This window comes from Bos javanicus, chromosome 20 (genome assembly GCF_032452875.1).
Source record: "Bos javanicus breed banteng chromosome 20, ARS-OSU_banteng_1.0, whole genome shotgun sequence".
Lineage (NCBI taxonomy): Eukaryota > Metazoa > Chordata > Mammalia > Artiodactyla > Bovidae > Bos > Bos javanicus.
The window spans coordinates 8,598,275-8,623,941 of record NC_083887.1 but is presented as its reverse complement, the minus strand read 5'-3'; the positions used below and the strand labels follow the sequence as shown (position 1 = coordinate 8,623,941).

Here is a 25,667-nt window from a genome sequence, read left to right as displayed (position 1 = left end):
GCCTTGAATGGTCCCTACCCAACAAAGTAAAAACTTATGTGACAAAGAGCAATGGCTAATTCTGGGCCCAACAGAATAAGAATAATAATTATAGCTAAATATATTTACTTCCAGGCAAGGCTCAGAATGTGCCCACATTCTGAGATCTACCCACATTATTGACCAAGATGGGAAGATAAATAAATCTCTCATATTTGAGGAGAAGAAATAGGAATACGTAATACTGAAATTTGTTCCTGAAAGATAGTGTTCATTATAGAAACCTTAAGTTTTTTTTCTGAGGAAACCTCCCTTGACCAGCTAGTAAACTTAGCAGCAACAACCGCATCCAAAAGAGAGGTGTGAAAAGATAAACTGCTATACTACAGAAGAGTAGAAATGACCAAGATTTTTATTGAGCACTCTTTCAAGCATTTATCATAATCTTAGTTATACCTGGAGGTGTTACATGCATCTGCTTTATCCTTCTAGTGCCTGTCTTCAGTCGCCACGGCCCTGCAGTCTGGCTTTCTTCCGTACTGTGAACCTGTGTACCAGCGCTGTGTGAACCTAGTGCAGAAGACTCTTGCACAAGCCATGGTATTTAAACAAGTTTTTATATCTCTCCCTTATTGGCATCAGAAACATTTTTCTAAGGATAGGCATAATGCATAAAAACTTTTTCAGTAATTGGTTTAAAGTAAGTTTTCAAAAAATTGTGTGTAATTTCAGCTGAACAATGCTCAACCGGATCAATATGAGGCTCCAGATAAAGATTTTATGATAGTGGCCCTTGATTTACTCAGTGGCCTGGCTGAAGGACTTGGAGGCAACATTGAACAGCTGGTAGCACGAAGTAACATTCTAACACTAATGTATCAGTGCATGCAGGTGAGATTTACTAAATTAAAATGAACAGAAACTTTTTTTTTTTTTTTAACTTTACATAATTGCACTAGTTTTGCCAAATATCAAAATGAATCCGCCACAGGCATACATGTGTTCCCCATCCTGAACCCTCCTCCCTCCTCCCTCCCCACACCATCCCTCTGGGTCGTCCCAGTGCACCAGCCCCAAGCATCCAGTATCGCGCATCGAACCTGGACTGGCAACTCGTTTCTTACATGATATTCTACATGTTTCAATGTCACTCTCCCAAATCTTCCCACCCTCTCCCTCTCCCACAGAGTCCATAAGACTGTTCTATACATCAGTGTCTCTTTTGCTATCTCATACACCAGATTATTCTCTGTGTCACATTGGGATTAATTTCTGCTGCTTTCTTTCAGGATAAAATGCCAGAGGTTCGACAGAGTTCCTTCGCCCTGCTAGGTGACCTGACAAAAGCTTGCTTTCAGCATGTTAAACCTTGTATAGGTATGAATATTTTCTACTGCTGTGATGTGGTTTTTAACATTATTTTTCATCAGCTGGTGGTTTTTATTATTAAACTGAAGGCATGTACTGGTTAAATCTACTCTGATTGAAGCAGGTGGTTTGGAAACCCCTATTCTCTTGTTTCCTTGAATTCACCATCATTTCAGTGGCTCGTTAGGTGTTCATGTTGCTGAAGAAAAGTTGGAAAAGTATTGCTTTAGAGTAAGGGACATACCCACCTGTAAACCTTGGTCCTATATGCTAGTTCATAGATACTTCTTAAATGGCCTCTTTCTTTTTGGTAGAGGTACCCAGAAATAATAATATAATTAGGTTTTCTCATGATAAATCAGCATAAACTGTAGGAAATTTCTGTTTTCTTAAAAGTAAATGAATTTTTTTTTTCCTGTTTTAGTGGCATAGTGTTTGCTTAGCCTTTTGTGAAGATAATAAGCAGTTGCTTGAATAATGTAACCTGAATTGCTGTCAGACCCATAAATTAAATCAAATTTTGGTTAATTTTCTTCATTTGTATACCCCATCATTTAATCTTGTTTAAAATATTCATGTTAAAATTTTTTTTCATTTGATGATATAGTGTGCTTTGGGAGGCCCCCCTCCAGTTGTTGTTTTTTTTTTTTTAAGTTGTAATTGGCATATATCAAGACTTGTGTGTGGATTGAGAACTTTTAAGATCTACTGTCTTAGCAACTTTCAAATAAACAATACAGTATTGTTAACTGTGAACTTCCCAGGTGGCTCAGTGGTAAAGAATTTACTTGCCAATGCAGAGGATGTAGGTAGGTAACACAGGTTCTATCCCTGGGTTGGGAAGATTCCCTGGAGAAGGAAATGGCAACCCACTCCAGTATTCTTTCCAGGAAAATCTCATAGACAGAAGAGCCTGGTGGCCATACGGTCCATGGGGTCACGAAGAGCTAGACATGACTGAGTAACTGAACACACACACACACACTAGTAACTGTAGTCATACTATGATATACTACATCCCCCAGAACCGAACTTATTTTAGAACCAAAAGGTTGTATCTTTTGACCTTCACTCAATTGCCAGTTGTATTTTTCAGTAATGTGTTTCTCAACTTGAATAATAACATTAATTATGATGTATTAAAGTAAGGCATCAAGTTTAAGCCTACCTACTCTAAATGAAATTGTGGTGAATTATTGCTTTATGGAAAACCTTGTCCTGAAAATACTTTCCACCTGATTGAAGTTTTTGAGTTTAAATTTGTACGAAAAGATTTCTTTTTTTTTTTTTTTAAGACTTTATAGGTCAAGTACCTTTAAGAGATACACAGTGTCTGGTTGTTCTCTGTTTTTAATGTTACAAACTGTGGATTATTTTCTAGGTTAGTTTTCTCAAGAGTAATTTGGAAATATCTGGAGACACTATTACACAGGGAAGGTGTTACTGGTGTCTGGTGGGTGGGGGTGAAGGATGTTTCTAAATATCCTGTAATGTGAGACAGCCCCCTACAATAGAATAATCTGACCCAGATTATCAGTATTGCCGAGACTGAGAAATTGTGAAATCAACTGGTTTATTAGGGATTAAAAAATGATATTCTAATTCTTCATACAGTAGAGAGAATACATATGTAGAGATATTTCCCATATCAATAAATTATTGCCCATAGGTGGCTCAGATGGTAAAGAATCTTCCTGTAATGCAGGAGACCCAGATTCAGTCCTCGTGTGGGGAAGATCCTCTGGAGAAGGGAGTGGCAACCTACTACAGCATTCTTGCCTGAAGAATCCTATGAACAGAGGAGTCTTGCAGGCTATAGTCCATAGGGTCGCAAAGATTTGAACATGACTGAGTGACTGACTTTGACAAATCATATAGAAGAGGCAGGATTATTGCTTGTTTCTTTATCTTTATTTACCAGTTTTGAAAGGAACAAATTGATTTCCAGCATCTTGCACAAGTCCTGTATTATATTTCAAAAGTTTAGTTTTTGTTCATGTTAGTTATTGGAGTGTCAGTATGAACTGACACTCCATTTTTCCTTTTAAATGGAAGATGATATTCAGAGACCACAATCTGACATTAGAGTAAACATTACTATAAAAACCAAAATCATTGATTTAAAAAATTCTTTGTGTGTGAAAAACCAGCTTTGAAGAAGTTCCTATTGTATCATATTTTCACTTTTAAAGTGAGATATTTAAAATAAAATTTTCTGTCTGATGCCAAGAGAAGTTACTCTGACCACTCTTTTTAATGATACTTAAAATGAAACCAAACTGGGGCTGCTGCTGCTAAGTCGCTTCAGTCGTGTCCAACTCTGTGGGACCCCATAGGCCGCTGCCCACCAGGCTCCTCTGTCCCTGGGATTCTCCAGGCAAGAACACTGGAGTGGGTTGCCATTTCCTTCTCCAATGCATGAAAGTGAAAAGTGAAAGTGAAGTCACTCAGTCGTGTCCAACTCCTCGAGACCCCATGGACTACAGCTCACCGGGCCCCTCCATCCATGGGATTTTCCAGGCAAGAGTACTGGAGTGGGTTGCCATTGCCTTCTCCCACAGCCAGACTGCCTGGGGTCAAATCCTAGCTTTGCTGCTTATTATAGGTGGTGCAGTTGGTAAAGAATCTGCCTGTAATGCAAAAAGTACTGGAGTGGGGTGCCATTGCCTTCTCCGAAACTGGGGCTACTTCACATGAAAGTTCAGTGGCCAGATATTTCCTCCTTCGTTTTCTTAAGATAATTATTGCCAACACTTTGTTTTTTTAAAGGTTATATTTTGCCTAGGTTTCAGTTTCCATCTGGTAGATGTCCTTTAAAGCACAAAACAAAAGCTTTTTTTTTTTTTCCTAGCTGATTTCATGCCAATATTGGGAACCAACCTCAATCCAGAATTCATTTCAGTCTGCAATAATGCCACATGGGCAATTGGAGAGATCTCCATTCAAATGGGTAAGATTCCCACCCTGCCCACCCCACCCCCGCCTCCCATTTACAAACATAAAAATTTTTAGATAACTTAATATTTTTGTAATTGCCTTTTTCTAATGAGCTTTACCTATGTAAATATATAACATATCACAGTAAAGGGGGCAACTATTTTCCATTGATATTTTAACAATGAAACGTTTCTTTTTTTGTTTTCTCTCTCGGGGATGATCTAGGTATAGAGATGCAGCCTTACATTCCTATGGTGTTGCACCAGCTTGTAGAAATCATTAACAGACCCAACACACCAAAGACGTTGTTAGAGAATACAGGTACCATACGACTGAACTGTTAACGGTGGAGAGAAAACGATCTGCCTTGTCATTTTAAGTTGAGATGCGTAGAGAAACCAAAGCAAAGCTAGCTTTAGAAACCCAGCTTATTAATTAACGGGTGTTTGGGATTCTCAGTCATGAAATGAACTGTTTGAGCTTCATTCCATAGCCAGTTTCCAGAAACTTTCCAAAAAACACTTTTTTCCTCTGCTACAGTGTTTTAATACTCCCTAAAATGGACCCCAGCTCAGATAACTATATGAATTTTTCATTAATTCAGAGTAACTGCTAGCTGGGGAGAATTTTTTTTTAATATGTAAAAATGTAGCCCAAAATAGATTGTATTGTGGTAGTTAGTCTTAATAATGGCATATGTATTTTGTATTTTGTTGTATACTTTTCTTCAAATTGGGAACTTGAGCAGTATCTTGTGGGATTTTTATTCAGAAGGCTTGTTTCTCTTTTGCATTTATAGAGAGCATGTTTATATTAAAGAGTACCTTCCATACTATAGAACACATTGCTAATGATTTTTTAAAGTGTTTTGTTTTCAATCAGGCATGTCTTTTTCTTTATATACTAAGACAGTTCCAGCAGTATAGTCATAGTCAATGAATACCTTACCAAAATACTGGACAAAGATTTAAATAAGTTTTTCTAAATAAATTTATCTTCAAAGGTATTTTAATTTTATGGTTTTTAATTGTAGAAAGTTTATTATATCCTAATGTGATTATTGGTATGGAAGGAAGTCTTTTAATTATGAAACAGTTATATGACTGTTTGGCTGTATGGGTACTGTTTGTATCTTAAAGTGAATTAGATTTTCCTGCTAAAAAGCTCAAAAACTTATGTGTAGGATGGTTATGAAATCTTGTCAGGTGTTTATCTCTTTAGAATGCAGTACCTATACATGACATTCAGATTTGAAACACTTGCCATTATAAAATTACTGTTGAACATTAAAAAACTTCTTATTTATTTTTAAATGTGAATGCATAACTGCAAATAAATGTTGAGTGTAATGTATATTAAAGTTTCTTGTGGGATATCAGCTGGTGAATTTGCTATATAGTTCCTTGAACAAATTGGCTTTATTTATAAGATTATATTCTAAGTATGAATCTACCCTAAGTAAATAAAGAGGTAGTTGATAATGCCTTTCAAGTTGATGGATTGAATTTGTACCATTAAGAAATACACTTGGGATTCACTGGATTATTCGTATCACAAGTGACTGCAGAAAATGTTTCTCTTATTCCTTACCCAAAGGAGGAGAGATTAATTATTAAAATTGTCTGTGGGTAATATCTGTAGATTTTAGCAACTTAATTATTAATACCATTGTCTTAATATTTCATAAAGTCAATTCCTTAGTGTTTGCAGTTACTTGCTTTTTTTCTAATTAGTATATCCTACACTGAACTTTCTCAATGGACCATCATCTGCTTTATCGCATGTTTCATTGGATTGTTCATACTTGCCTGTTTAATGAGAATGTTGCATAGTTTGTGTCTTTTGAACATAGGTTTTCTTTCTCTTGCTTCATATGAATCTGCTGGATTTTAGTATTATCTGTGTAGTTTGCTTCAAGTAATCCTTAAACATTTTTCTTTACCCCCCTCCCCACCCTTTTTTTATGAAAGGTTAACCTGTAAGTTTTTGAGAGAACACCATTAAAGCACCTCATGGTTTGTTTTCTGTTTGTATTTTTTTTCCCATTGTGTATAAATGTATTTATATGTATGTACCTTTGAACTGCACAATGCAGTTCTGAGTTGCACTTGTTTTAGCTCTTTGTAAGTTCAAGAACTTAACTGAATTTTGATGGTGAATTTATATTTGATTGAGTCCCACTTCAGATTTTTTAAAATAAAATATTAGCATGTAATCATGTTTTATTATCTATCATTTTGTGCTGTGCATTTCATATCAAGGACAGAATATTTGTTCCTTTGGTCCGCATATCACATGCCATTACAGTGGACTAAATTTTCCTTTTGTCAAATAGGACTTGAAATTAGAATTGTTACCATTAGAATTGTTTTTTTTGGAATGGGATTTTGACATAGCACAGCAATTCTCCAATCCATTTATTCAGTATGTACCATAACACCTAAAATTTGATCATTGATTTTGATGTCAGGCAAGAAATGGTCCACTGGCTTATTTTGGAAATGTTGGCAAACAAACCAAAAATATACCAAAATTTTGATTAAATTCCTAGATAATTGCAAAGAATAAAAATCACTTTTAAAAAGCAGTATGAAGAAGTGAGAAAGATTTTAACTTCTGAGAAGTATGTTTGAACAGACATTCAGAAATGTAATCATTTACATTTATTATTTCTTGGGAGGGGGGGCTAGATTTCATTATTAAACTCTGGAATTTTAACTGACTGTGAAGGAAGAATCTATAGCTATTTAATCCGCTCATCGTTTTTATTAACAGAATATCTTTTAACACTTGATTGAGCGAGAAAAGCAGTTCATCCTGGTTTTTGGTGTTCTCTCAATCTTTAAAGTTTTTTTAATTCCTTTTGTTTTTCTTTTTCCAAGAGTATGCCATATATGTTGCTGCCCCTTATTATAGGGGGTGGTAATAAACAGCACTGGTGAAATCTTATGTTTATTATCATACACAAATTCTGTTGGTTTCTGTTTCTGAGTTATTTGTTGTTTTTTCTTTATTTTTTCTCCTTCCCCCTCATTTGCTCATGTCTTGGTTGGCGTTTGGTGGTGTATAACCGTGATTGCGTTACCTTAGCAATAACAATTGGTCGTCTTGGTTACGTTTGTCCTCAAGAGGTGGCCCCCATGCTACAGCAGTTTATAAGACCCTGGTGTGTATTATTCAATCTTTTTTTTTTAATTCATTTTTCTTCACTCTTTCTTTCTCTTTCTATCTCACTTTTAGATATATTTTCAGTTGGTTACAAAAATCACAATCCTTAATCATTGCCAACCATGTGACTAATCTTGTCCTATCGGGTTTGTGAGGTTTTCAGTAGCATCGTCATGTATATTTATTTTATGTTGTGGCTAACGACTAATTGATGCATGGGATAAGATTGTCACATGCTTGCTGTGTTAAAAAGCTTGATTATACATAAAAAGCATTTAAATATCCACCAGTAAAATAAAGATGCATGCAAATTCTATAAATTTTAGGTTTCTGCATTATGTTTCCTTTTTAGAATTAATTTGAAAATTTGGATTGCATTAAGAAATACATGTTTAAATTTGTTATGTATAAAAATCTTATTTGCTTGTTAATGTAAAAATTAAACATCTACACCATAAGTTGTATAGTAATAGTTTCTATTGTGGCAGTATATCCTATGTTCTGCTTCTTTCAATTGACAGTCTTTCAAGTCATTTTTAGTAGTGTTTAATGGAATACAAGTCATAATACAGTTTTAAAAATTGATAATTTACTCTTGGCTCAAGCTAATTAATAGTGTAAATGGGAGATTAAAATCAGTTGTTATTACTTAGATGCAATCTGTTGGTAAGAATTGTGAATTTGAAGGTTTTCACTGTATTGAGACTAGATGGGCCTAACATAATATAGTATGAGAAGCTTAAGCTTTATGAAAATTCTTTGAATATAAACATTATCTCTACTCTGGTGCTTATTCCATTAAATACTGTCCATTAGAATTGTAGTTGAACTTACTTTTTACTTAAATGCTAAACTCAATTCTATAATTTAATAGGTGCACCTCTCTGAGAAACATAAGGGACAATGAGGAAAAGGATTCAGCATTTCGTGGGATTTGTACCATGATCAGTGTGAATCCCAGTGGAGTAATCCAAGTAAGATGTTCATAAGGTTTTAATTTTTAATGTTCTGAATTATTAAACTTTAAAGGAGGGGAGGTATTTTTAAACTATAATTATGAAAATAATTTTTACCTATTTTATATTTATGAAAATAATTTTATCTAAAAATTATTTTTACTGAAGATACTGAAACGTGTTTTCAATGTATATTTCTTAATACCTTGAAATGATAATATCTATTTTTATTTTTTAAATCTTTTTTTCTGTTGTGGCTTATAATAACAGATTGGAAGAATAAAAGTTATATTCTTGACTTGAATTAAGCCAAAGTTTCTTTCATCCTTTGAGATCTCATTTATTTGTAAATGCTTCCTAAAACAGTGAATGTAAATTTCCTGAGTTTGAGGCTCTCTATACTTAAGAGAATGATTAAATAGGATACTCTTTCTCTTATTTAGTAAATAAAAGAGTACTGAGTCAACCATTATAACTGCTTTAACTTTGATTTATTATCCTTATTTTGTTTCCTATACTAGTTCAGATTATATTTAGACATCTTTAGCATTTAAAGAATTATTTGGCAAGAGTACCAAACGTGAATCTGATCAAACGTCTGGATCCAACTTACACGTAAAATGTAAAGGAACATGTTGGTTGACACCAGATGTGTGAAATCAACGAAATACAGGCTGAGGGCTTTAGGTTAAATGCCCCACATTCCTCAACAGATAGAAATTGTAAGGAAAAGAAAGTGTATCAAGAAAACCTTTCACTTTTGAGAGATTGGTGCTTTGAACATTTTTTAATTGATGTGTAGAAAATAGGCACTGAACCATGTACACAAAATAGAACTGGAAAATAAAATCTTTCAATTTCACTAGCGGCAAAATAACCTTCTGGCATTGAGTTTCTTGGTTTTTTCCCAAAGCTTAGGAACTTTCTGTCACTTTAAATATGTTTTAGAGGTATCTGATGGGTAGTATATACCATATCAAGAAGGAGCATTTTCCTATAGGGATTTTTTGTTGTTGTTTTGCTTTTTGAATTAACGTTTAAGAACACGAAAGTAACACGTGTAGTCATGAAATCACTACCAATTACAAATTTTGCATGATTATATAATTTAAATTTTTAACATCAGCTTTCAATATGGGAAGACATAGGAATCATAATTTGAATAAACCATAGATTTTAGGCACATGCATTTTATTTGCCTAAATATGTGTTTTATGTATATATTTTGATATTAGTGAATTTTGGAGTTAATGAGGTTCTCTGAATTTAATAGTAAAATTTAAAGTAGTCTATATCTCACACCATCAGCAATATTTTGTATGTTGAACTGTTTCAGTAAGATAGTTGAAAATGGAAAATACTTAAGTGAAGTATTTCAAGTATATACCTATTATCTTGTTCTTTTAGTCAGAATAACCTGATTGTCTTTTAAATAACAGTCTAAGCATTGGGAGTTTTTTTGTTTGTCTGAGTTGAGTTGGATTAGTTGCTATTGGTAACTGCATAATTTTTGTTCTAACTTAATGGTCATTTCATTTACATTTCTGTCTGAAGATGGATCTTGAAACTTAGGCCTATTAATTTTCATATACTTTAAATAAAATTTATTTGATGTATATTTAACTAGCTTAAAATTCTCAGTGATTCAGAACTGTAAAATTACTGAATTTATAGAATTCTTTAATTCTATAAATGAAGGTTTTTTTGAACTGGTGCTTATTTGATGCTTTCAGTCTTTGCTGATGCTATACATTTACTAGACTGGGGTTTTGTTCTGTAATGTAAAATGAAATACAAGAAGGCACTAAATTCTAATATAAACTGTATGAGTTAGATATTCGTTGATAAGGTGGAGTCTTAAGGACAACCATTAAGAAATCACTTACAATTCCTTATCATAGTTGTTAATTTTTTTTTTTACCTAGGATTCTCTTGGTATATATTCTGAGGTTTACATATGTCTTTTGTAGTGCTTGACAAATATAGTATCAATATAAGATGTATTTCTTGCTTATTACAGGATTTTATATTTTTTTGTGATGCTGTTGCATCATGGATTAATCCAAAAGATGATCTGAGAGACATGTTCTGTAAGGTAACTAAAAAGTCTTTATGATGAATATCTTGTAACTCTTGCAGTCCTAGTTGGGAAATAAATTATGTTTTTATTTCATATGAGACTTAGACTCTTTGAGTCAGTTTTGGTAGACTATGTAAACTTTATTTTGGTAAAGAAGTTGACTTTCTTTTCTTGATATACAGTCGTGACTTAGTTTCAATAGAGTACATACTTTTAAAATGTTTTCTCAAGCAGTACCACTGATTTGTGTAGACCCATTATCCCAGCTATACTAAATAAGTAGTTTGTTAGTTGCCCAGTTGTGTCCGACCCTTTGCAACCTGTCCCCTTGCCAGGCTCCTCTGTCCATGGAATTCTTCAGGAATACTGGAGTGGGTTGCCATTCTCTTCTCCAGGGGATCTTCCCGACCCAGGGATGAAATCTCGGTCTCTTGCATTGCAGGCACATTCTTTAGCATCTGAGCCACCAGGGAGGCCCATGCAAAATAGGATGTATTTTCAAAAATGACTAAGACTGGAGTATAATATGATCTGCTGAACAAAGTCAGTCTTAGTAGTCAAAGCAAGGATTAAACCTGTCTGTTTCAGTAATGCCCCCTTGGATTAATTCTAGTCACCCCTCAATAGTGAACTATATAGTTGCAACAATGAACCCAAAGCTTTGTATATTTTCAATTTGAAAATATGGCATAAAAATTTTAATTTCCCTTGGGTGGATTCTATACCTTTATGCTTGCTTTTCATTACTATTTTGGCAGAGTTGCTTAGAGTACTTCTTTTACTAGGACTCTTAACTGAATTCTAACCTCAAAGCAAAGTGTGCAGTATGTCTATCCTATGAGGTGCTTTTGGGCAAGACATGGAATGATACAGATTTCAACAAAGTTTGAGAATACTTTAAAATGAGTAAAATTTTAGAATAATCAATAGTGTTTGATTTCAGAAGCTATGCAGATACGAGTTCCTCTTTTGTTACTGATTATTTAATGATTATTTACTTTTTGCAGATCCTTCATGGATTTAAAAATCAAGTTGGAGATGAAAATTGGAGGCGTTTCTCTGACCAGTTTCCGCTTCCCTTAAAAGAGCGTCTTGCAGCTTTTTATGGTGTTTAATCTCATATACTTAAGCTGCAGTCCCAAAATTAGGGGTAAGTTGTAAGAAATTTGGAATTTTTCAGGATGGAAAAACTTAAGTTAGGACTTCAATCTAGAACTACTGTGAATAGAATAAAAGCTGTTTGTTTTCCACAGAGGTTGAGTAGAAGAGTCTTACATTTGACTTAAAATTGACTTATGTGAAGTCTACAGATTTATTTATTTATGAACCAGCAAAGCAAGATAAAATGCATGGTTCCACTTTGAATCCTCTTGGAAGGAAATCCAAGTTGGTACGCTAGTTAAATTTCAACCTGTTCTTTTCTTAATTTTTTAAAATATAGTCTTTTATATATTAAGAGCTTTCTGTGTTGTGAACTTTAGGGAAAACCCAAGTAGAACTAGAACTCAATGTAGTCTCAGTAAAAATAATTATTCAATATTTATTCTTAATATTTTATTGAGTCCCTACCTTGTGCCCAGCGCTGTTGTTTTTTGTTTGTTTGTTTGTTTGTTTGTTTGTTGAAAGATTAGTTTTTGATTTGGGGTGGTAAAGAGGTAAGTCTACCTGGACTCTTGTTCTTTCAGTTTTTCTGACATAAGTCAAACTAACAATTTTAATTTTAAATACCAGAATTTTAAATTTTAAATTTAAATTTTAAATTTTAAATACCAGAATTTTAAAATTCTGGTATTTTAGCCTTTGTTCCCTCATTACGTTATTTTAAGGATTAAATACTGTGCTATATGTGGTGCCAGGAGTTAGTATATATTGCCTGACACACTAAGTTGGCTCTTTTATAAATATTAGAAATATGGGTGATAATGTTTTAATTCAAGAAAAAACAGCTGCCATTGAGATCCATTGTACAAATAGGGATAAAGAATTAGACTCATGTCATCCTACAAGCCATATTTCATCTGTTTAAAGTGCTGCACACGTCTCTTTGCCTGACATCACTTTCTGTATCTGATGCAAGAGACAGCTGAGAGCCGTAGGAGAAGGAGGCAACATGGCTTCACTGACCAGCGTGATCTTGGGCAGTTGTCCAGTTTTTCATGTGATTGTATTGTTACTTGATTAATTTTATGTTCCACTGGGCTTACAAAAGAAACAATTTTGTTGAAGTATGAAATTGTTTTGTTTTCTTACAGGTCCTTCAGTCTTGGAGACTATGAGGGAGCCTCTGCACCCAGGGAAAATGTTACCCTTTACAGGGGGGAAGGGTAAACCAGTAGGGAATACAGTACAATCCCAACCCTACTGGGAGGGGCGGGAGGGAGGTGTTGCCGTCACTGTATTAAGTCGATGTTGGGAAACGTTTTAACATCTGGAGCCTTTGTGGGTGGAAATCTATCTCCAATTACAACTCTGCACTGGATGTGAAGAAGCAAAAAAAAAAAAAAACCTATCTACTCACAAAACAGTACATTCTGGAATATTATGGGGAATTGTACCAAAACAAGAACCATATAAATGATGCATAGGGATAAGAAAGAAGAAAAATTCTATAGCGCACAATAAAGGAAACCTAAGAATGGGGATTAGAAACAGTAAAGGGTTTTGGTTTTGTTTTTGTTTTTTTAATTTAAAAGGTTTTATAAAATTTCCCACATGATGGGGCCTTGTTTTTTGCATGCTGATAAAGAACTACACAAATGAAAGCTAATAGAGTTAAAATCAGCTTGCCTACCCATAGTAGAAGCAGGTTCTTGGAAGTTACAGTTTAAGGTACCCCAAAAAGTTGGAAATAAAACAAAACAAATTTAAACAATGAAGCACCCTGTGAAATGCCAAATGAGTCACTCCTTTTACCTTTGTGGGGTGGGCAGGGAGGGAGGAATAAATGGGGCTGGACATATCGAACTAAAGATTGACATCTTGATTTTTCATTAAGACATTAACGTAGTGGATATAATTTGATGGTTGTACATCATTAGATTTAATTTCTAGGCCAAGATATTGTTCTTTTTAAAGTGCAGTTTAAGGTTCAGGCATGCGTTCTGGCTCATAGTGATTGAAAGTACTTTAAATTAGTGGGAAAGTAGCATGCTTGCATCACATAGAGTGAGATTGGTATTCAGTTACCTCTGTTGCGCCAGTTTGTGTTGCAGTTTACCGATTCAATATAGCCCTGCATTTAAAATTCCTTTTTAAGATTTGTGAATTTTATTTTTATTAAGAATATAGATATAAAGTACTGTAGTTTACAGCTAGGCCTTGAAATAATCTTCTTAGGATCTGTTAGGAATAAGATTGGTATTGTATCGCGTGTAACCTGCACAATGTGGAAAGCTGATATACCTGTGCAAAATCTTTGCCTCTGTGCTGTCAGTGTGGTGTGCTTTCTGCATGGTTATATACTACTAGTGATTTTATCAAAACTTCTCTAAAACTTAAATTACATGGTAAAAGATCTGTAAGAGGCTGCATAAATGTTAGTTGGCACATAAAGACAATTGTAGAAGTTGAAGACATGATTGCTATATTTCAATGTTTATTCCCACTCAACATATTGCCTTCTAAGCTTTCTTTTTTTGTTCAAAGCATGATCTTAAAGATATGTTTAAGTTAATGGGTGTAATGCAGGGTTCCTACACTGTATTGGCGCATGTTGGTGGCCCTCAGTGCCCTAGACACATGCACACGGGGTGCAAGTAAAAAGCTACAGAGTGAAAGTGGGTTTGGATCCTCTTCATTTCATTTGTTTAGCTTTTCTGTTGTTTTTCTCTACTTACATGTATTCCTGTGAATAAATCCTTGTTAAGTTAACCCTTTACTTTTCCTTCCATGTGTATTTTCTTATATACTGTGAATGTGAAAACCTAACTGGTACACTTGATCTTGTGTCCATATGGAAGTGCAAGTCTTTATTAATTTGGATTGCCTGAACAGTGTATCCCATGATGATGAAGGAAAATGGAGAGATTTTTCTTTTTAACTCTGCTGGTCAGAGATGAAGCCACACCTTTCCATTTTTCAATGCTGCATATTTAATCTGCAACAGAAATGTTAAGCCATAACAGCCTTTTTATATTTTAGTTTGTCACCTTTGCATTGCAGAATAAATACTGAATAACCATTTTTGTAAGCAGTTGCTCCTCTTTGCATGGTTCTATTCCTCTAGAGGTGTTGAATGATACAGCCATTGCACTGAAGTTTGAGCTGTATGCGTGTGAATTTATAAATACTGTTTCAAAAAAATTCAAATGCATGGTAGCATGCAGAAAGGGTTTTGTTGTGTGTGTGTGTGTGTATGTATTTTTTTTAACATGTTCTTTCACCTTCCTTTCTCTACTTTGGCTTTGCAAATTTCAGTCTGTAGAGCCTGAAATTAAATCATATTTTTAGTGTCCAGTTGTTTTTAATCGTAAGTTGGATCCAAAGGGTATGTAGCATTTTGCTTTCTAGTACCATTGCCTCATTGGGAGCTCAAAATGTGCTTCCTAGTTAGTGTTTAAAAAGCTGATTAGGGTAGCTGTTTTATCCTCAACTTCTAGTGATCTGTAGTTCTCCAAAACTTTTTAATATGGGAGATATTTTAATATTCTGGAATAAATAGTAAAGATTTTAAATTGAGAGAAAAGACAAAATTCTCAAGAACTCTTTTAAAACATACAGTCTTCAATAAAGTTATCTGGATCTGTGATTGACAATTCTGTATTGACTGAAAAGCATTACTGTTACCTAATTGAGTAGAAAAATTAATTTCTAATTATATATGTAACAAGTCGTGCCCCTTTTTTGTAGTCCGTGTGTTTTTAAATTAAAAGGAAATTTAATTTAAAAATACAACATATAAATAGACTGCAACCTGAGATGGGGTTGGGTTTTGGGGTTCCCCCCCCCCCTTGAGGTTATAGTTTCTTCCTAATTGTATTTCAGATACATAGTATAACATAGGAATTTGCAGAAGCCATTTAAGTTTAAGTTATCTTTTGAGGTAAGCTCTGATTTAGCATTTATTCTGATAAAACTTAATACATCATGGGATATATATATATATATATAAAGCAACTTAATTCTTGTGGTGTAGTCTTAATAGTTTTGAATGTTGACTGAATGTCTATGAAATTGTGAGTTTGTCTTTGTTACATTCCAGTGTTTCTGCCTCTTGGCATGCTTAAAGCACGGCTTACTTCATCTGCTCCTTACACACTAAAGTGCTGTTAGTGTGCTCAACTACAGAAATAGCCGCTGCTAAGTGATGTAGATTTTCTACTTGAATATTTTTATGTTGTAGGAACCTCAGGAGGTCAGTGTTTACTGTTTTATATGCCTTCTTTTTCCTGTTTGAGCTTCTCTCTTTGAAGGATTCTAACAGAACAAAAGCTGCTGATCAACCTAAGTTGGAAACAGAAAGTGTATTTAATATAGTTTAAATGCATGTTTGCCAGTTCCATGTTACAGTCCATTAGTAAGTGAACTTAGTGCCACAGATATTCATTTATTCAGGAAAGAACTTTGCTTTTTGTATTGTCTAATCTCTTTAATAACTTCATACTGTGTAAAAAAAAAATCACACTTTTTTATATTTTTTGGTTGGTTATTTTCCAAATAATCAACATGTAAATAATCTTTAAGAGCCAGTTCTGATGCTTTACATTATTGCTACTTGATTTTGTGACGCAAGTTAGATTTCAGAAGAATAGATTTTAAAACACTTAACCAAGCCATTACATCTTAAAAACAAAATAAGTAGCATACATTTTGTAATTAACATATTGATAAACACTGTGATTTTTTTTGTTAAGACTTTTTCATTGATCTGAATTGCTTAAATTGCATATATTGTAAAATAGGATCAGATGTATATTTTAAAATAATCTCAACTGACTTTCCTCTATTGAAATGCTTTGTCTACTCAGTTATAAAATATTCAGATACAAGTTTTATCTCAGGTGAATACTCTTGTATCCTTCTTTCTTTGGTGACATATGCTTATAAAGGGTCATCATACTTAACATTCTTTGGTTTTGTTTTTTTAGTGTATTTCATGAAGAATCTTTCCATTTAGTCTGATTTTGTAATTCTTAGTCTAGCAGACCATGGCGGTATAAGTCCTTACTGGCGAGCCCTTTGGCATGCAGGCTTACCTTGAAAGGGAATTCAGTCTGGTTCTCCTTTTCTCCAAACTCTTTTTAAGATAGTAGAGTGGAAAATTTTCTGTCGTGTATTAAATTACCCTGCATATAGCTGAAATGCCAGAACTAAACTAATTATGTCTTAAATCTTTTAGTCTAAATTTAACTTAAATCCTTTGCCATAAAGAAAAAAGTAGGTTTGTTTGCTCCATATAGTTCATCTATATTATTCATATTGAATGTATTAACAGATAACGGTGCAAAAACATTCTTCCCAAGAGAAGAGTGTATCATGCATAACTGCAATTTAAATCCTTTCTTTAGTAGCCCTTTAAACTACACACAGCTTCGCTTATTGAATTATTTTTGCAAATAATACAAGGGGGAAAACACTTAACTGTCACTACTAGTACTGTTACTGCAATGTAGGCATTGAAATCTTGATGCAAACTATGGTCTTCAGGTTAAGGGCCTAAAATAATCTAGAATAAAAGTCAGATCAATAAAGAACTGTTTAACAATATTATCTAGTAATACCATGCAAATGCATTATATTAGTACTTAGTCATACTGTATTAGAGATGTTTCTAATGTCTCTTAAAAATTGTTTTATTTAAAATTTTCTCACTTGTACACTTTGCAGGTGACTTGTGACTAATTTTTTCAGTCTTACATAGATCTTCCCCCATTAGTATTATATATGAGGGATTCTTTATCTTTATGCCTAATTATTATGCTTATTAATTTTAAGATACACATGTTTATTGTGATTTGTATCCCAGAATGTATTGTTTTTATTTTTTTTAATGTGTGCATGATTTTGAGGGAAGTTAAAGAGGTGATTGTTTTTTTCACCTCTTGTACATTTTAAAATCAAACCAAATCTATTTGCCAAGCATTATATCACTAACTAAGAAGATAGGATTTTTCCCTTTTATTACTATTTTTGTTCATCTACCATAGAATCCCCTTAAAGATGGCTTGGTATTTTTCACAATTAGCTATTTTGCAAGTCCAGTTATCTTCTAAAAGCTTACTATAATATGGTTAGCCTATAAGGCAGTGTTGATTTCCTTCCCAATACCAGCCTCATAAAGGGGTCCTGCTGTTCTTTCCCCATATTGCCTCATTGTTCCTCTGTGGATATATAACCAAATTAAGATTGGATGAGTTTTATGGAGATAATAATAAGACAATACTGTATAAGTAATTTTGCTTAATAGATTATCATCTGTGAGAAGATGTTTAAACGTGGTTAATGACTTCATATTATAAAAGTTTTACACTTAATATTCATGTTAATATTGGGTGCAATAATTTAGTAGTTATAGCTTTAGTTATAAATAACTGGATCTTTCTGCTGACAACTTAGGTTGTATGAGTTACGCTTAAAAGCTTTAAATCTGATGTTTCTTGTACCTGCCACACTATGTTAGAATGTGTCCTTCAAACATATCCTCCTGCAACTTCTCAAACTGTACTAAATTGATATTTCTTGAAGTCAAACTCTGTGCTAACAGATCTTCATTTTAAATAGAATACGGTTTTAATTTTTGATAAGCTGCTGAATTTTAAAGAGAGTTTTTTGGGGCCACCAAATATTTTGGATCATGCAGAGAATATATATTGTACTGTAGTAATTTTGTATTTACATTTGTATGATGTGACATAATAGATGTGAATGTTAATCACTGCTTGACTATGTTAATAAAGTTGTTTAACTATAGATGTTTCACTCTGATTTTTAATGACAGGAAACAAGCTTTCTTCCCCCACTCCTCCCCCCATTTTGGGTCCAGATAGGTCTTGTGTTCCTTGTTTTTTGTTTTGAGGGGCCTGTTTTTTAGCTTACACTTCAGTACACTCTTGTTTGACACCATGTATTTTTTAAAATTGAGTATTAGTTGTATAGTGTAGTTAAAAAAAAAACCTATTTTCCCTACATTTAACTTCTGTTATTGATGTATTTCTACAGAGTTGATTCTAGGTTCAGCTTCCAGTGGGGGAGGAAGAAAAGATGATGCTCTGCAAAAAAAAAGAAATTAAACTAAGTGAAGTCATGAATAAAACATTGAAAAGGATAGATTGCATGAATGTGTGTGAATGTGTGGCCTATTTAGGCTTTCTGGTCATCCTCCAGAAAAGATAAAAGACTTGTAATTTTGGAAATTAATATTTACAAAAGCAGTAGTTTCCTCTTAAGGTTGTGACTTGTTATTACAGTTGCATGTTATTAATTTAAAATATAATTATTTAAAAGGAAATGTGTACATAACTGTCAAGTGGTTTTTTTTTTTTTTTTAGAGCAAGCAAAGTGCTTGAGGTTAGATTAGTGCAACCTAGAAAATTTAAAAGAAATGGGACTCCCAAGTCCCTTTTTTTTTTTTTTTTTCCCTTTTGTTACCTGTGCATGGAAACATTGAGATACCTTACTTGTGTTGGAGAAGAGTGGGAGGGAATGACATCTGGCTATCACGCTGTTCTAAAACATCAAGAAAGATTCCAGGACTTAGGTTGTGGAAGAAGATAAAACCAGCCTCATCCTTAAGTTTTTCATCATTCTGATTAGCTGCTAAGGTCTTAAAATGTGCCTGAATCTAAAAATCTTTTGTAAATCTTTAACATTGTAATGAAACTAAAGTACAACGTTTAAGATGTTTTCACTTTATACTTACTGTTACAGATGGGTGTTTGTTACCTTTCAATGAGTTATCACCCTAACTCTGGTTATTTGCATTACATGTGGTTCTTGAGGAATGATTCGAAAAGTAGCAGGTGGCCCTCAGAGCTCTGAGGTTGGACTCCCTTACTGCTCTGGTGAACGCGGAAGCTGCCGTCTTGTCCTTAACCTCAGAGTCTTGTGCTCACCTGATGTAAAAGAACCTGCTGAACCATCCTCGTAGATCTCCAGTGTTCAACACAATTTACAAATCACAGTTTAGAAATTCAACCCAATTTCTGAATCATTGGGAAAAGTAATCCCAGAAAATTGTTATACTAAGAACCTTTGAGATTTTGTGTCAGTTATTAGTGTAATTCATTTCTATGCATATTACAGCCATTTTGTTCTGACAATTGAAATTTTATACTAAGTATTCCTTTTCAAGTTTATGTGACCTTTTGATGAACTTCATTAAACAGTTTTAAGAAAAACAACTGAACAGTTCTAAATGAATTTCATACAACTGCCCCCCAATGATAACAATGACTTGATCTTTGTGTGCACATATGAATAATAAAACTTGCCTGTTAATATGCATGATAGCTATATCATCTTCTATAAATAATTTACACAACCTTCTTATTGTTGGACATTTCAGAAGTTATTTCTCATTTTTCACTCCTGGAGATAGATGAATGCCCCTATACTTAAATGCCTACATCTGCAGCAATTTTTCTGGAATTACATGTCACAGGAGGTCTCTTTCATAGAAACTTGTACTAGTTTTCACACTCAGCAACTTCAGTGAGTGTTACCATCTGTGCTGTAAATTCTGATTTAAATAGCATGATTTTATAATTTTGTTTTTAGGAAATCTTACATATAAGGTCATTTTCACATTACATACTTAAATATCTGAGCCTTATGTTACAGGCACAGTCTTACAGAGCTTACATTCTGTTACAGCAAGGTGGATAAGGAACTGTTCAGTCGCTCAGTCGTGTCCAACTGTGACCTGCAGCATGCCAGGCCTCCCTGTCCATCACCAACTTCCGGAACTTACTCAAACTCCTGTCCATCAAGTCGGTGATGCTGTCCAACCATCTCATCTGTCGTCCCCTTCTCCCGCCTTCAATCTTTCCCAGCATCAGGGTCTTTTCAAATGAGTCAGTGTTACCTGGTGGCAGGTACCAATGAAATGGAAAGTGATGGTGGAGATGTTTTCAATGGGGTAAGTGAACAGAGGAAAGTCTGAAGGGGGTCATTTCAGCAAAAACTTGGAGTAAAACTATAGCTGTCTGGGGGCAACTCGGAGGTTTGAAGGACGTGGGACCCCTTTCAGGGCCCAAAAGGGGGCTTTTAGACATCTAACATTCAGAAATGAATTGTCCTTGGAGACACATGTGATGACTAAGAGACTTTATTGGGAAGGGGTACTTGGGCAGAGAGCAGCAGGTAAGGGAACCCAGGAGGACTGTTCTGCCATGTGGCTCACAGTCTCAAGTTTTATGGTGGTGAGATTAGTTTCCAGATTTGCCTGGCCAATCACACTGACTCAGGGTCCTAACTAGTGGCATGTGCATTGCCCAGCCGAGAAGGAGTCTGGGACGTTGGTAAGAACCTGACATCTCCTTTTGACCTTTTCTGAATTCTTTGGTTAGTGGTGGCTTATTAGTTCCATGTTCCTTGCCAGGACCTCCTGTTGTAAAATAACGCATGCAAATAGTTACTATGGTGCCTGGTCAGGGTGGGCAGTTTCAGTCAAGTGTTTCCCCTAACAAAAGTAACAGTAAGGACAAATGTCATGAGACAGTAAAATGTTTGGTGTGTTGGTTTTGCCCTTGAGTAAAATTAAAGGAGCATTGTAGGGTAAGGATGAGCTTTGGTGGTGGCTCAGATGGCAAAGAATCTGCCTGCAATGCAGGAGACCCAGGTTTGATGCTGGGGTTGGGAAGAGTCCCCTGGAGAAGGAAATGGCAACCCACTCTAGTATTCTTGCTTTGAGAATTCCATGGACAGAGGAGCCTAGAAGGCTATAGTCCATAGGGTCACAAAGAGTCAAACACGGCTGAGTGACTTAAGATTTCAGGCTAAGGATTCATGATTTGCAATCATCCTAGAAATGGGTTTGAGAAAAGAAACCAAGGATGGCTCTTACGGTTTTGGGGTTGACCTGAGCAGCTAGAGGGATGAAATGTGAACTGAAATATGGAATATCTTAACATTTGGTTTGAGCCATCTATAAAGAGAAGTGGAGTAGGTAGGTGGAGTTCAGGGGAGATAATGTGGCTATAGACAGAAAATTGAAAGTGTGTAAATGTGCTTTCAACCATGAGATTGAATTAACATCATCTGAGAACAGGAAAAAGGGAAGATGGGAGCACTGAACATGAAACTCCCAACAATGAAGTCTGAAGGCTTCAGTAAAGAAAACAAGAGAAGCCTGATGTTCTGATGTATAGAACAAGACAGAATTTATATTTAGCAACATGGAGGGCATTTGTTTTGGCAGATTTTTTTTATGGCTGTAGAAGAATCAGAATGAGGGCTGTTTTCCCTCCCTCCAGAAGACCATAGGCTTCCTTTTTCCTCAAGACCATGTGAAGTAGCTTTGTTGTTTTCTAAAAACTGGATCATTTAAGAAATGTGGAAGCTTTTGAAGCGTGAACAGGCAAGAGTTGATAGATAACTCCCCTAAATGACTACCAGCATGTAGTGTTTAAATTTGAAAGTTAAGACATCCCCAAAGACTAACAACAGTTTTTGTTTGTTACTAGACAAGGTTATTTTAGAATTTATATGAAAAAGTCAGAGAAGCCAGAAAAATTGTAAAAAAAACAGGTAATGAGGATGGGACAGTCCCAAACAGGTGTGTGTGTTTAATTATGGCTACAGGAATTAAACTGATTCATGTATAGGCAGCTTAAAAGAACAAAGACCAGAAATACCTAAATGCTTCACATGAAACTCAGATATGGCGCTTAAGTGGGGGGCGGAAAAAAGGGTTATTTGACAAGTGCTGGAAAACCGGGTAGGCATTTGTTAAAAAAAAAAAAAAGTTAGATTCCTACTTCAACCTCATACTAAAAATTCTTGTTCTTTAGTCTCTTGTGTCTGACTCTGTGACCCCATGGACTGTAGCCCTCCAGCCTCTCTGTCCGTGGGATTTCCCAGGCAGGGATACTGGAGTGGGTTGCCATTTCCTTCTCCAGGGGCTCTTCCTGACCCAGGGATCAAACCCATGTCTCCTGCACTGGCAGGTGGATTCTTTACCTCTGAGCCACCCCAGGGAAGCCACCAAATGCAGCTCCTTTTACAGAAAATGATTAATTTTCTTAAATTATGAAGAGTTCCTACAAGTCAGAAAACAATAGAAAATACGCAAAGAATATTGAGTTCACAGAAAATTTAACCTTAGATTGCTTTCTCATTGACTAGAGTCAGAAAAGGCTTCACAACACACCTAGGGAACATGGTAACAGGAATTCATACATTGCTCAGTTCATTCGCTCAGTCGTGTCCGACTCTGTGACCCCATGGACTGCAGCACACCAGGCCTCCCTGTCCATCACCAACTCCCAGAGCTTGCTCAAACTCCTGCCCATTGAGTCGGTGATGTCATCCAAACATCTTATCCTCTGTCATCCCCTTCTCCTTCTGCCTTTGATCTTTCCCAGCATCAGAGTCTTTCCTAATGAGTCAGCTCTTCGCATCAGGTGGCCAAATTATTGGAGCTTCAGCTTCAGCATCAGTCCTTCCAGTGAATATTCAGGACTGATTTCCCATAGGATGGACTGATTGGATCTCCTTGCAGTCCAAGGGACTCTCAAGAGTCTTCTCCAACACCACAGTTGAGAAGCATCAATTCTTCAGTACTCAGATTTCTTTAGAGTCCAACTCTCACATCCATGCATGACTACTGGAAAAACTATAGCTTTGACTAGACGGACCTTTGTTGGCAAAGTAATGTCTCTGCCTTTCAATATGCTATCTAGGTTGGCCATAGCTTTTCTTCCAAGGAGCAAGTGTCTTTTAATTTCATGAATGCAGTCACCATCTGCAGTGATTTTGGAGCCCTAAAAAGTAAAGTCTGTCACTGTTTCCATTCTTTCCCCATCTATTTGCTGTGAAGTGATGGGACCAGATGCCATAAACTTAGTTTTCTGAATATTGAGTTTTAAACCAACTTTTTCACTCTTCTCTTTCACTTTCAACAAGAGCCTCTTTAGTTCTTCATTTTCTGCCATGAGGGTGGTGTCATCTGCATATCTGAGGTTATTGATATTTCTCCCAACAATCTTAATTCCAGCTTGTGCTTCATCCAGCCCAGCATTTTGCATGATGTACTCTGCTAGCAGGAATGTAAATCAGTATAATATGAAGGACAGTTTAAAAGCATCAAAATTATAAATACATTCTTTGACCTACAAATGATCCCCTAAATACTTAACCAATATGATAGCTCATAAACTAATGAAGATACTACATATCCTTTAATAGCCACTAAATTCACAAAAATTGAAAATACTAATTGTTAATAATGATGCATGATAGAGGAACAGGAACTTTTACAACACTGATTTAGTATAACTATTTTGGAAACTAGTTGGCCATTACTCAGTAAAGTTGAGCACTTGTATATTTTGACTAAGCCATTATACTACCAGCTGTATACCTTGAAACAACTTCATGTGTGTGCCAGAAAACACACAAGACTCTGTACTGGCATTGTAATAACAGAATAAACAGGAAAAATCCAAATGTCCCACAGGATGGATGAATTCTTAAGAGTTCTGATCAAAAGAAGCCAGTTTCAGTAAAATACCTATAGAAAACCATTTATATTAATATAAAATTCAGAAACAGGCAAAACTGCATAGAGATGCAATTAAGTGTGTAAATAAAGAACACTACATCTTGGAAAAAGAGCTGAGGGTGGCAATCATGAGGATTTTGGGCGGTGGGTACATTTTATTCTTTAAATGGTGCATGAATGTATACTCATGTATATTTAATACATAACTTTATATAGTACCAGAGAAGACTTACCTAGTACCACACATACTCCCTCAAATTCATCTTTTATAATAAAATCAGACAAGTTTATGGTAAGGGTATAGATGTGTTAGCTTAAGTTCATTTCAGTCCAACATACTTAGGGACTAAATCTCCATGAGAGCTTTTGTTGTTAAATGTCTAAGATATCCAATGCTTCCTACAAGGCCAAGTCTATACATATCTAGATTTACCTTCTGAAATCTTTATTGATAAACTTCTCTACATACTTTGTTTTTATATTTTCACTTTGGCATCACATTTTCTCAAACAGAAAAGTTTATATAAGATGTCTGATTAACACGTATTTCCTTATCACAACTTAGACTTTGAAATATTTAACTTGTGTTCAAAGACGCACTCTTTTTTTTCCTTGGCCACACTGTAGGGCTTGCAGAATCTTAGTTCCCTGATCAAGGACTGAAACTGGGCCCTTAGCAGTGAAAGTGCAAAGTCCTAACCCCTTGGACAGCCAGGGAATTCCCCAAAGGCCCTCTCTTTATAGGCAGAAAGGAAGGAATTGATACTTAGGTTGAGCTAGTGGTAAAGAATCCGCCTGCCAGTGCAGGAGAATAAGAGACTCAAGTTTGATCTCTGGGTGGGAAGATCCCCTGGAGGAGGGCATGGCTACCCACTGCAGTATTCTTGCCTGGAGAATCCCATGGACAGAGGAGCCTGGCAGGTTACAGTCCGTAGGGCTGCAAAGAGTTGAACACAACTGAAGCGACTTAGCACACACACAGGTTTTTCTTCCATGTCTGCTAGGATTTTACAAGCATTGCCGTTTTGTTAAGCCTCATCATTTTTTTCAACTGTAGGCATGCACATTTTCTTTAAGCTTCTTAATTCGATTCCCTGAAATCCTTTTGCTGCTAAGCCGCTTCAGTCGTGTCCAACTCTGTGCAACCCCAGAGACGGCAGCCCACCAGGCTCCCCGTCCTTGGGATTCTCCAGGCAAGAACACTGGAGTGGGTTACCATTTCCTTCTCCAATGCATGAAAGTGAAAAGTGAAAGTGAAGTCGCTCAGTCATGTCCGACTTCTAGCAACCCCATGGACTGCAGCCCACCAGGCTCCTCCATCCATGGGATTTTCCAGGCAAGACTACTGGAGTGGGTTGCCATTGCCCTTAAACAATATCCAGTTCAGTCGCTCAGTCGTGTCCGACTCTTTGCGACCCCATGAATCGCAGCACATCCATCACCAACTCCCGGAGTTCACTCAAACTCACATCCATCGAGTCGGTGATGCCATCCAGCCATCTCATCCTCTGTCTTCCCC

The 25,667-nt window shown here is 35.5% G+C and overlaps 1 protein-coding gene across 4 annotated transcripts in view; it reads left to right on the top strand.

Moving 5' to 3' along the window:
* The window catches only part of TNPO1 (transportin 1), a 94,146-nt gene extending 75,750 nt beyond the window's left edge, over positions 1-18,396 (top strand). For 3 of the 4 annotated variants that reach the window (XM_061393294.1, XM_061393295.1, XM_061393296.1), the window contains exons 16-25: positions 472-579; positions 712-870; positions 1,269-1,356; positions 4,199-4,297; positions 4,510-4,605; positions 7,375-7,450; positions 8,327-8,426; positions 10,429-10,503; positions 11,496-11,638; positions 12,741-18,396. In XM_061393294.1, the coding sequence (XP_061249278.1) occupies positions 472-579; positions 712-870; positions 1,269-1,356; positions 4,199-4,297; positions 4,510-4,605; positions 7,375-7,450; positions 8,327-8,426; positions 10,429-10,503; positions 11,496-11,603 (909 nt within the window). In that variant the 3' untranslated portion in view covers positions 11,604-11,638; positions 12,741-18,396. The remainder of the gene's footprint in view (positions 1-471; positions 580-711; positions 871-1,268; positions 1,357-4,198; positions 4,298-4,509; positions 4,606-7,374; positions 7,451-8,326; positions 8,427-10,428; positions 10,504-11,495; positions 11,639-12,740) is intronic. The other variant, XM_061393297.1, reaches the window with a different exon arrangement.
* The last annotated feature ends 7,271 nt before the right edge of the window (positions 18,397-25,667 follow it).